The 13060-nt window shown below is 42.6% G+C and overlaps 1 protein-coding gene across 1 annotated transcript; it reads left to right on the plus strand.

Moving 5' to 3' along the window:
* The first annotated feature begins 5636 nt into the window (after positions 1 to 5636).
* Positions 5637 to 11843, plus strand: LOC148905192 (uncharacterized). Its single transcript, XM_089024351.1, has one exon. It carries the CDS (start codon positions 5637 to 5639, stop codon positions 11841 to 11843), a length of 6207 nt encoding a protein of 2068 aa, XP_088880477.1.
* Positions 11844 to 13060: the final 1217 nt, after the last annotated feature.

Here is a 13060-nt window from a genome sequence, read left to right on the forward strand (position 1 = left end):
GTTACCACCTAAGCTTTCCAGGATTTCTTGTACGCGTGGAAGTGGATGTCGATCTGAAAAAGTTTTCTTATTAAGCTCACGAAAGTCTACGCATAAGCGAAGATCACCGTCCTTCTTTCTGACGCAAACTACTGGCGAAGAAAATGATGACCTGGATTGACGAATCCATCCCTTATTTAACAAATCCTCAATATAGTTTTTGACTTCTGCGTACAATGGTCTTGGGATCCTAGAATATCCTCGATTCACTGGGTCGTTAGCCGTCAGGTGAAGATTCATTTGCAACTCTGGTATGCAGCCGATGTCTGCATCTTCTTTGGAAAATGATTCCTCCTCTTCAATTAGCATTTTTGTAGCTAACGTTTTTTGTTCTTCCGTGAGATCTCCGAGATCAATCTCCGATAGTGGGCCAGTTAAGATAGCTTGCTCGTCACAATTTGATTTCAAGATGTCCGACACTGAACTAGATTTAGCTGAACTGTTGTCCGCTCTAATACCATTAACACCGGACCGACGTACATTTTTCTCTTCTGCGAGTTTAACTTCAACGGGCGTTACCGAGCGTACAAGGTGTAGTTTGCCTAGTACAGTTCTGCTTTTCAGGAAGATATCATGTTTAGAGTTATTCTTTACTTCAACTTCTACTCGACAAGACTTCCCGCGTTTTAAGCTCACGATAGTCTCATTAATTTCAAGACCGGAATGGATTGTCCCGTCCACTTCCGGTTCAAACAAAGCTGGTGCATTGACATCAAGACTTCCGGTATTTGCACGACAGGTTACAAGTACTGTTTGATTCATCGGAATAATAATATCTTGTTTAACAGTTTTCAGGTTACACAGTTCCGTTTGGCTAGTAGATTGTATAAAGTCAATAAGTCCCGCAACATTTTTACTTGCATTTCCAATGAATGAAGAAGATAACACAGAATTCAAGATATTTACATCAGTTCCATTTTGACTAACAAAGTTATTAACGACTTCTTCGATTATATTAAATCCAATGATAGGCAAATCAAGAGGTTTTTGTGATACCAGAAATGGTGTAGCTACATGGCAGGAATCGTTCGAATCATTCAGTTCAAAATCAATCTCTACCCATCCCACAAATGGAAATTGGGTTCCGTTAGCGGCTTTTAAGTCTAGTTTTGAATCACCAATAAGTTCTGACAATGGACGTATTTCTGCTGTCGGATAATTGGTTATCACAAAATCTTTTGACACTACAGACACTTGGGCACCAGTATCCCACAGTGCGTTACAAGGTACATTATTCAAAGAGCAAGAAATTGTGCACTTACTTCCAACCAGTTTAATCAGTGATGTCCGTTGCTTTGGTGTTAGATGACTGACGAATATTCCACTTTCCCACTCGGCGTCTTCTTCATTACTCGCTATCGTAGAATATTGGGACACGTCAATATCTGCTACTCCCTGTCCCTCGGTGGCAGCAGATGTCCGTTTCCCTGGTTACGCTGTTTACATCCACGAGCCAAATGGTCGCTCGAACCACATTTGAAGCAATGGTTACATTGGCTGATGTTTCTTTGTTCGCAATCCTTACATGTTTTTCTTCTTCTTTGATGTTCTTTCGCTGGCTTATCATTGTTAGGCGACGCACTAGATTTTGACTGTTCTTGGACCTTGGCATTTAACTCGGCTATTTGCGCCTGCAACGCTTCAAGAGTTGACATAACCTTTGACATTTCTCTGGCTGATTTTTGGCTGTTGTCATTTATTGAAGACACAGTTACTTTGTTTCCCGTGCGACTTGTGTTGAACTTTAGTTGCCTCTCTCCCTCCACGGAAACTATTTTATTGAGTGTCTCCATGAGTTCCTCGTCGCTGGATTCGCCAGTTTTAAGAACAAATCTGAATTTGTTGCGAACAGTCTCGTCACGCAAGCCAATTTCAAGTGCATGAGTAAACAGAGATTGTACCAAAGTTGCATCGTATTTCAGTGAGTCGTCAGCTTTAGATGCGAAGATTATTCTTTCCCTCAGTGAAAGCGCTCGTAGCAGAAAGTCTTGTGGGCTTTCTTTTGTGTCTTGTACTAGATTTGTTAACTCCTGGTATAGTTCCGTTGACGATTTCTCCCGGTAGTGTACCCTGATGATCTGACGAAGCTTTTGTAATGTGATCTCTGTCATCATTTCTAAATAGTCTTTCAGCTTCGAATTCGGGCTTATTGCTCGAATGACTGCATCGACTATCTCGTTTTCCTTATGTCCCCTCATTAAAGCATTGTCTATTTGTCGCATTAGTCCAACAAACGATACTCTGTCCTTACTGTCCCCTCCAATCGTTCCGGCTATTTTAAAATCTCTCCTCAGGTTTAAATTGAGTAATTCTCTCATGGCATTGTTTACACTATCCTGAGTCATTGGCGTTGACGCATTAGCAACGTTGGAATTGGTGATTTCCTTCGCGCTGTCTCCAGCTGCTAGTGGCGTTTCTTTAGATACAGAATTGGTGTTTTCCTTCACGCTGTCTTCAGCTGCTAGTGGTGTTTCTTTAGATACAGACTGCTCATTTTGAATCTCAGCATGTGTATTTGATTCCTGAGTACTGCTCGCTGCAACATCCACGTTACTCACGTTTTCGGACACGATCCCCCACACATCGTTTAGGAATTTTTGCAGGTCGTCCCCTTCAAATTCCTCGGTGCCCAACTCGAATCGTTCCCTCAGCTTCTTAACTTTATATCGGCGACTCGGTTGGCCGCTGATATCCACTTTAAGAAACTCCCCAAGCGTTGCGAGTTGATCCGCGTTCAGTGTGTATAGCTTCTCCTCGATCTTAAGCTCTAATTCCTCCATAGTGAATGTGTCCGATGATCAATCCTTATATAAATGGTTTCCAATACGTCTGAGCCCCCAAAAATATGTTAGCACCTCCAAAACGTACACAGATACTAACAAATTATAGAATCTTCTTGTCTCCTTTAATCGTACTTTTTTTGGTTCTTTTTGAGTCTACACGTGTCTACATGTATATAATATCTCATTACCATTTACGTCATTTTCACCACGTGACATTTTGAACAGTGATTTTGCAATTGAGTGTGTGTGACTAGCATTCACTTCATATCAATCATATCCATAGCCGATCACATTCGATACCATAAAGAGTTTTAACTCACGTGACATATTGGTGTACCAAACATTAGAAGCTTCCTAATCACTTTTTGAATAAAAATAGAAACCAATTCCTCGAGGATTAAAAGTGTATGGTTTTGGTACACCAACATAGCAACTGTGGTCATGTGAAAACCCTCTATATGAATGCGGAAAGGCTGGATTATTGTTGTCGAATCTTAAAGCAATACTTAGACCAGTCGTCGTCGCGACAAATTAGGTGAACGTCAATCAAGGCGTTTCCATACCGCTGTCCGAAACACAAAGGTTTAAAGGGTCGGTTCCTATAGAATGTCATGGAAACGCCTTAAAAGACGTTTATGAAAGCCTACTTCCTCGCGACGAAGATATATAACGAAACCGCGATTTTTTTTAGAAAAATCAATGACAACATCTGAATGTTAGACTCAGGCCTTTTTCAGATGAACTATTAAGTAGACCCAGTCCCTTGTGAACTCAGCTCTTGATGACCTTCCTACTTTAATAACGCATAATATAGCAGTTTGGAGAAACGTAACGACGATAGACTATCCGTCCAGACCAGTCTAAATTGTACATAATAAGTAAATACGTTGATATAAATTGAAACTTTCACTTGCGTAAACTACTTGCAATTATTCTCAAAAGAATGAAAAGACAAAAAAGGTTGGTTAACACTAAGCTTAATGATTACATTGTCCTACATTTTGTCCCAGAATAGAGTGTTCTTTAATTGAATGTACACGCTATATACGTGCTTATATCTGTACAATATTGATTATCAGTTTATAACGAGTTAATTTTGCGCGTATAGAACATCCAGAGATTTGGTGTTAAAGAAAATGTATTAACTTTGCTGTCGGGATATAACAATGTAATCAAATTATTATTATAGATTTAAAGGAAAGTATATGCAGTTACCACGTGTCTTGAAGGTGTGTTACCATGATAATACACAGTATAAACGCATACAAGACCCACCACATATTATCTACCCCCCCCCCCCCCTTTCGTCCCCCCCCCCCCCCCCCCCATCCCCCGGACCCAGGTATCGTTGCCATGGCGACGTATCTTTTTACCTTGAGGGTCACTTGCGGATTGAGAGTGAAATGTATGACCTACCACACGCAGAGAGTCAAATCAACCCGCCAAAACTGACCATGAAAAATGCACTTTTCGTTTTACGCATGCCAGGACAAACTCCCTCTTTCAGTATCTCTATGTTTTCTCTCAGTTTTGCTTAATACTTTCTACCAAAAAAGCTTTTTGGGTGTGATTAGAATCGTACTAACGATTCAGACATAGTTCGTTGTCACAATGACTGTTGAGATTTGACTCGAGGAGTCTCGACATGCGGTAGTTCAATCGGAAATGCTTGAAACCGTTAAGTCTTACCGAAAGCAATGTCTAAAATAACCTATCAAATGTCAGTATTAAATAACTTGGTATGTGACGCTACTTGTAAAGTCCTAAGTATATATATATCAGGTTCTATTTTCCCGCCATTGTCTCTTCCTTTACCGTCTGTGTCACCTATATCTTGCTATATGACCCATAACTTGCCTTGACTCATCATTCAGCCTACATCGCGGCCCTCACCATATTTATCTACTCTATCATGACTAGCAGCCGTCAGTAGTTTTGGTCCCAGGTCTACAGGGGCCTCTGCAGAAGAGACTCTATGGCTAATCAAAGTCGTGGATATATACAGTAAACTGACGTTTTCGATATTAGACGTCTGGGTGTTGTTTTCTTTTTATATGTTGATCATGGCTAGCCAAGCGCGTCACACTGCGATCAACGATGTTCAAAAAATAATTATTATAGTTGTAATAGACAACGAAACCCCTTTTTATTGGATTATTTGTTTTTAGTTCCTGTTTAATGTTTGTGTTTGATTTGTAATCTGATTCTTTAGCGTCCCCACGCGCATATAAAAGTAATTTAGCATAGTTCTATAATAGTTAGTTTTTCCTAGTTTTCCTAGTGTTTTGAGTGTATTATTGCGTGCGTTAAATTCAAAAGAAGCGTAGCCCTTGGCAAACGGGACCGATATGTAAGTACAATTTTATTAGTTTTCTTAATTAGCAAAGTTTCATAACCCATTTAGTATATATACAAATATTGATCTGTTTTAATAGAAATCGAATCTAGAGTACCTTTTAGCCCTTCACAGTGGTAGCTTTAATTTGATTCAAGATTATATAGTGATTTTAAGTGCTTCATGAAATGTATTCAAATATTTAGTAAGTTTCGCTCTCGTATTGTATTTGCAGTTTACGATCATTCTACATTAAATCACGAAAGAGATTAGAACCTTGCTCTCCGTGGTACTATTGTATTGATCAGTAAAGTATCCCCGAAAGCTCTTCAGTCCCTACCACATGATCTGGTCCCGAAATTCGAGACATGTCATCCTGGTAGTTACAGTAAAATATCGACCTCTAAACTTCTGCTAAGGGTTGCCTTTGATAACCAAATCAAACGCCATTATTCTGGATTTCGCCATTTGATCAAAGCATGAGCGTAACAAGCGAACCTCCATTCCTCGGTATCCAATGGGTTGACGCCAACGCGTCCTTTGAGACACATGAGCCGGCAAAAAGTGTCATTACTGGTCCGGCCCCTGGCCGTAGAACCTCTTCCAGAAGAAAGAAATTAACTGAAAGGGGAAAGAAATTCCAGCTAGAGTTGTTAGTGAAAAAAAGGAACTCCGTTTATTCGAAGCTCAAAGAACAGATTGTTAAAATAAATAACATGCGTTCGTCACCGGAAGTAGACAAAGAAGCTTTGGAAACCGCTCGTGATTATTTAGACGATCTCAAAGATAAATTCCATGACGCACACTTAGAACACGACGAATTGTTAGAAACGGATGAGGAAAAAGAAGCTTCTTATCGCTGGTTTGATTTACGAGACCGAGAATACACGGAATGCAGGATCAGACTCTGTGAGCGTATTCAAGCTATCGAGAGAGAATCGTACAAATCACAATCGGATATATATAGTTTCAGATCAAGCGTCAAATCGGCTAAATCAAAGGCATCCAAAGCCAGCTCTTCCTCTAAATCCTCTAAATCTAGTCTATCTAAGGCACTTGTAAACGCATCCGCGAAGGCGGCGAAATTGCAGGTTGAAATGGAGTTTCTAGAGCAGGAAAGAGAATTAAGACGGCTGGAAATAGAGAAAGCAATTGCCATAGCAACCGCAGAGGAGAAAGCAATAAAGAGGATTATAGAAGAAGAAAATAAGTCATCCTTCAAAGACGAGGTTATAAGTGTCAAAGATAAAACAGTCTTAGATGAAAACGACCATAAGTCCGAGAAACGCTTTCCGGTTAAGGTCAAGATTGAAAAGAGTTCTTCCCTTAATGGTTATGCGCCGTTCAAAGTACCAAAACCTACCGAATCCTCTCAGTCAATGAGTCATGATCTAAGTTCTGCCCTGCGAGAAATAGTTCAATTACAAGCTAAACAAACAGAACTAAGTTCCTTGATTGTTAACCAGCAGAGAATAAATCATTTACCGGTCAAAGAACCACCCATCTTCTCCGGTGATGCTTTTGAATACCCTGCCTTCGTGACCGCCTTTGACTCTATCATCGCTGCCAACGTGCCTTCTGACAGAGATCGCCTATATTTCCTCGAAAAGTACACTCGTGGTAGAGCAAACGATGTTGTGAGAGGTTTTCTAGCCATGCCTTCTGACAGCGCATATACAGAAGCCCGCAAGATACTAAATCATCGCTTTGGAAACCCAGTCTATGTAGCAGAAGCATACAAATCCACTCTCCGTGACTGGCCGCAGATAGAAGACGGAAACAGCAGTAAACTACAAGAGTTTTCAGACTTCCTTGTCCGATGTGAAGACGCAATGAAATGCATGCCAAGTTCCGCCGATATAGACAACACACAAACGCTTCTTCATGTCTGCTCCAAACTGCCGTCCTATGCTGGTGTGAAATGGTGCCGTCACGCGCATGAGCTTCAAGCAAGAACGAAAACAACGGTGAAATTTAACGACCTCGTCAAGTTCGTGAGAGAGGAGGCCGAGTTAGCAAACGATCCTGTTTTCTCCCCTGATGCGCTCAAAAGAGAGAAGAAGAAAGCCGCAACCAGTGCCAGGGTAAGGACGAGCAAACCTGGAAGTACAAACTTTAAGCCCAAGGCAAGCCAATCACTCGTCACTTCAACAACCCTCGGCAATAGTACAACCAATCCTTCTCATCAGCGCACCAATATCTCGTCCTGTTCTTTGTGCAGTGGTCACCATGCTCTCTCAAAGTGCAGTAAGTTCTTGAATCACTCAGCAGAGGAGCGCAGCGAGATTATTCGCAATAAGAGACTCTGTTTTAGATGCCTTAGAGAAGGACACATATCGGCGCGGTGTCCCTCGAAATCAAGCTGTGAAGAATGCGGCAAACGGCATAATACGCTGTTACACGGGGTAAAGCCAAGGCCCAAGCCAAACCACCATCAGTCTACTCAGTCCAATACAGAGTCACCACCATCCACAGTAGAAAAGAACCTGAATGCTGTAAACCAGCCAATGAAGACTCCAGCCATTGATTCCAACTCCCACGCCAGCAGTGCAACGCCCAACCAAGATAACGACAGCAAGATCATCACTAATTCGAAAATAGTTCCAGTGATATTGTCCCACAAAGATAATCCGGAGAAGGAAGTGAAGGTCTACGCGCTACTCGACGATGCAAGTGACACCACTTTCCTATCCGCAAAATCGCAGCAACACCTTGGCATCAAGGGTGTGGAAATGAGCTTGAACCTCCACACCATGCTAGGAAATCAGAAGATTCCTGTAGAGAGGATAGATGGCCTAGTGGTGCAACGTCTCGATAAACGGGCTGAAGTCGAACTCCCGAAGGCCTACACAAGAGATAAAATTCCATCTAGGCCAGATCAAGTCCCAAGGCCAGAAGTAGCAGCCAAGTGGCCTCATTTACAAAAAATCCAAGATAAGATACCGGAATATGAAGAGAACCTTGAAGTCGGACTTCTGATCGGCTGCAACTGTCCTAGGGCGATCAAGCCAAAGGAAGTAATACTGGGCAAGAGTGAAGAACCATACGCAATCAGGACATTGCTTGGATGGTGTATAGTTGGCCCCGTAGGCGAGTCAAAGAGAGAAGCCCTAACAGATTCCAACAGTCATCGCATCTTGTCGCGTGAAGTGATTCCGGATACCAAAGACAGTCTTAGTTTCGTTATAACTAATCCTTCTAAAGAAGTTATGTCACCGGCTGTAATCAACCGCATGTTTGAAATGGACTTTGCTGAGTGCAACAAGTCATCACTGCGGGGTATGTCTCAAGAAGACAGGCGGTTCATAGACATAGCTGAGAAGGGAATTCACCAGTGTGACGATGGTCACTATGAACTTCCATTGCCTTTAAAGAATTACGATGTCAAGCTCCCTAACAATAAAGCAATTGCGCTCCGTCGTCTGAATCATTTGAAAGGAAGATTCCAGTCCTCAACCAACCAGAAATACCGACAAGACTACGTGGCCTTCATGAATAAAGTCATCGAAAACGGGTATGCAGAGAAGGTACCGCAAGAACAAACCAAGCAGGAATCAAGGAGTAATGTCTGGTACATTCCTCATCATGGGGTATACCATCCAAAGAAGCCCGAAAAAATTCGGGTAGTCTTCGACTGCGCTGCTAATTACAAGAATGAGTCCCTGAACAAGCACCTGCTCCAAGGCCCGGACTTAACGAACAACCTGACAGGAGTGCTATGCAGGTTTAGACAGGAACCAATAGCCTTCACGTGCGACATAGAGGGTATGTTCCACCAGGTTCGAGTCAATGCAGAGCACAGGGATCTTTTGCGTTTTCTTTGGTGGGATGGCGGAGATATTACTAAAGAGCCTCAGGAGTACAGAATGACCGTGCATCTGTTCGGAGCCACTTCGTCTCCAGGCTGCGCGAACTTTGCTTTGAAATCCACTGCTAACAGTTTTGAGAATGTGTTTGGTACTGCTGCTGCAAATTTTCTACGCCACGATTTTTATGTTGATGACGGCCTCAAGTCTGTTCCTTCCGTCAAAGAAGCGGTCGAGTTAGTTGACAACGTGAAGCAGATGTGTAGTCAAGGGGGATTCAGACTGCATAAATTCGTATCCAACAGCAAGGAAGTAATCAGGAGTGTTCCAGAATCAGACAGAGCTGACGGTGTCCAAAGCTTAGACCTAGATCTCGACTCTTTGCCCCTAGAGCGCACGCTTGGTGTCCACTGGTGCATAGAGTCAGACTGTTTCCAGTTCAGCATCATGCTACAAGATAAGCCTTGTACAAGAAGAGGAATACCTTCTACTGTGAGCTCTATCTTTGATCCTATTGGCTTTGTCGCTCCACTCTTGTTAGATGGGAAATCGATTCTTCAGGAGTTATGTCGTCTTCAGTTAGGCTGGGACGACCCGATACCGGACGATGTTAAGATGAGATGGGACAAATGGAGAGGAGAGCTAGTAAGCCTTCAACGTATCTCAATTCCAAGGTGCTACAAGCCCAAGGACTTTGGTGAAGTCGTGACCGCAGAACTTCATCATTTCTCAGACGCAAGTATCAAGGGATACGGTCAGTGCAGCTACCTGCGATTGACGGATGAGCACCAAAGAATCCATTGCTCTTTCGTTATGGGAAAATCACGAGTAGCGCCAATAAAACAAGTAACCATTCCTAGATTGGAGCTTACAGCCGCTGTGTGTTCCGTGAGAGTCAGTCAACAAATTCACCAAGAATTGGAGTACAAAATCGATCAAGAGTACTTCTGGACGGATAGTAAGGTAATACTTGGATACATCGCGAATGAAAGCAGGCGTTTCCACGTGTTTGTCGCTAATAGAGCGCAAGAAATTCAAGAAAGCACCCAAATCGAGCAATGGAGATATATCGAATCCCAAGAGAATCCTGCTGACGAAGCCTCTAGAGGAATGACCGCGCAAGACCTGTCAAACTCTAGATGGATCAAGGGACCAGCATTTCTATGGAACAAACATGCTCAAAGGCTACTCAACAATCAAGACAGCTATACGCTTAGCAAAGATGATAAAGAGATAAAGAAATCCGTCGCTATGGCAACCACAGCAACGGTGAATGCAAAGGCTTATCCAGGAATTGCAGAAAGGATAGGATACTTCTCGGACTGGTATCGCGCCAAGCTTTCAGTGGCATTGTGCATGCGCTACGTCAAGTGCCTGAAAGAGAGAGTCAACAAGATGAAATCTGAAAGAACTGCAGAAGATCTAAGAATAAGCGACCTCGAAGTAGCAGAACAGGTCATTATTCGTGAAGTTCAGAAGAAAGCATTCAAAGAAGAGCTAAGCACACTAGAGAAGGCCAATCGTCAAGACAGCAGCATCAGTCAAGGACCTGTCGCTACAAAGGAGCATAGTTCACTGTATAAGCTCGACCCATTTGTAGATGAAACCGGCATCCTGCGGGTTGGCGGACGCCTCAGACATGCTGACCTACCAGACAAGATCAAGTTTCCAGTTATTTTACCACGTAAAAGTCATGTTACAGCGCTACTTATCAAGCATTTTCATGAACGTACAAGTCATCAAGGAAAGGGAATGACCCTCAATGAAATACGTTCAAATGGATTCTGGGTAATAGGTGGATCCTCAGCGGTCGGTAATGCAATCTTGTCCTGCGTTAAGTGTCGGAAAATGCGCGGAACTGTACAAGAACAAAGAATGTCAGATTTACCCAAGGATCGCGTGGAAAGTGCTCCCCCATTCACTTACTGTGCTGTAGACTACTTTGGCCCCTTTATGATTAAGGAAAGACGCAAAGAACTGAAGCGCTACGGAGTGCTTTTCACATGTATGGCTTCGAGAGCCATGCACTTGGAGACAGCAAATTCCTTAGAAACGGATTCTTTCATCAACGCTCTGAGGCGGTTCATCAGTCGGCGAGGACCAATACGGCAGCTTAGAAGTGATCAAGGAACGAACTTTGTGGGTGCTCGCAGAGAACTGTTGGAAGCCCTAGAAGAGATGGACCATAAGAAAATAAAAGCAGAGCTACAGAAGAATCAATGCGATTGGTTCTCTTTCAAAATGAATGTACCAGCTGCGAGCCACATGGGAGGAGTGTGGGAGCGCCAAATACGATCTGTGCGCAGTGCACTCTCTTCCCTGTTGCAGAACAGTGGCACTCAACTGGACGACGAATCTCTTCGAACGCTGATGTGCGAAGCTGAAGCAATCGTCAACAGCCGCCCCCTCACGGTCAACCAGTTGTCAGATCCTAACTCCCCTGACTCCCTGACACCAAACCACCTGCTGACGCTGAAGTCAAAGGTTGTGCTATCTCCCCCTGGTGTTTTCCAGAGTGCCGACGCGTATTGCAGAAGGCGTTGGAGAAGAGTGCAGCATTTGGCGAACCAATTATGGACGCGCTGGAAGAAGGAGTTTTTACTCAGCCTCCAGGAGCGCCAGAAATGGATCCGCCCTCGTCGAAATCTTCGAGTTGACGACGTAGTTATTGTCAAGGAAGAACATCAGCCTCGTAACAAGTGGCAGCTAGCTCGAGTATCAGCTGTAATGCCCAGCCCAGATGGGCAGATACGGAAGGTCCAAGTAGCCCTTGCGGATGGTTGCTTAGACGACAATGGTAGACGCACTGTCACACCAAGGTACCTGGAGAGACCGGTGCAGAAGTTGGTGCTGCTGATGCCTGCAGCTGATGATAACTGAGAAACCGGGGTAATTCCCGGCCGAGGAGCCTGACAAGTTGCAGTTATCAAGAACTTTGATTGAACATTGATTGAACTTTGATCGAACTTTGATTGAACTTTGCATTAAATTAATGTGAAATATTAATATTTCAGGGGAGCCATGTAATAGACAACGAAACCCCTTTTTATTGGATTATTTGTTTTTAGTTCCTGTTTAATGTTCGTGTTTGATTTGTAATCTGATTCTTTAGCGTCCCCACGCGCATATAAAAGTAATTTAGCATAGTTCTATAATAGTTAGTTTTTCCTAGTTTTCCTAGTGTTTTGAGTGTATTATTGCGTGCGTTAAATTCAAAAGAAGCGTAGCCCTTGGCAAACGGGACCGATATGTAAGTACAATTTTATTAGTTTTCTTAATTAGCAAAGTTTCATAACCCATTTAGTATATATACAAATATTGATCTGTTTTAATAGAAATCGAATCTAGAGTACCTTTTAGCCCTTCACAGTGGTAGCTTTAATTTGATTCAAGATTATATAGTGATTTTAAGTGCTTCATGAAATGTATTCAAATATTTAGTAAGTTTCGCTCTCGTATTGTATTTGCAGTTTACGATTATTCTACATTAAATCACGAAAGAGATTAGAACCTTGCTCTCCGTGGTACTATTGTATTGATCAGTAAAGTATCCCCGAAAGCTCTTCAGTCCCTACCACATGATCTGGTCCCGAAATTCGAGACATGTCATCCTGGTAGTTACAATAGTATTATATAGGAAAAGTGATGAGGCTGCTTTTTAAGGCAAAGAAAAAAAAACGAAAGTAATATTTAGATGCTGTTCGTACTAAATCACTCGTGGAAGGACATCAAGCACTGAGATACGTTAATGAAGTTTTACGCTGTGAATAGTTTTCACCAATATGAAGTCTGAAGGACAAGGACAGAGGAACAAAGGTTTCCGCCCATTAGTTCTGACTTAAACATACCAACGAGAAAAAACGCGAAGAGTGGTGCAGGAGAAGTTGGGGTCGAATCACAAGAACTGTATAATGAGATAATGCGGCAGACACGTCAATGAAGTGCTCAGTTTCCTATCCTCCGAATTTAGCCTCTGTCTAAATAACGTTCATAGAAACAAACTAAGATTTTCCTAAAACTAGTCATGAAACACAGATATATCAGAGTCATGATCTTGACGATGCATCAGATGTAAACGAGTTCAATCGTCATGATCA

Source organism: Actinia tenebrosa, unplaced genomic scaffold, assembly GCF_029948245.1.
Source record: "Actinia tenebrosa isolate PJP-AT-01 unplaced genomic scaffold, QUT_ActTen_1.0 PGA_scaffold8__29_contigs__length_14323225, whole genome shotgun sequence".
Classification (NCBI taxonomy): domain Eukaryota; kingdom Metazoa; phylum Cnidaria; class Anthozoa; order Actiniaria; family Actiniidae; genus Actinia; species Actinia tenebrosa.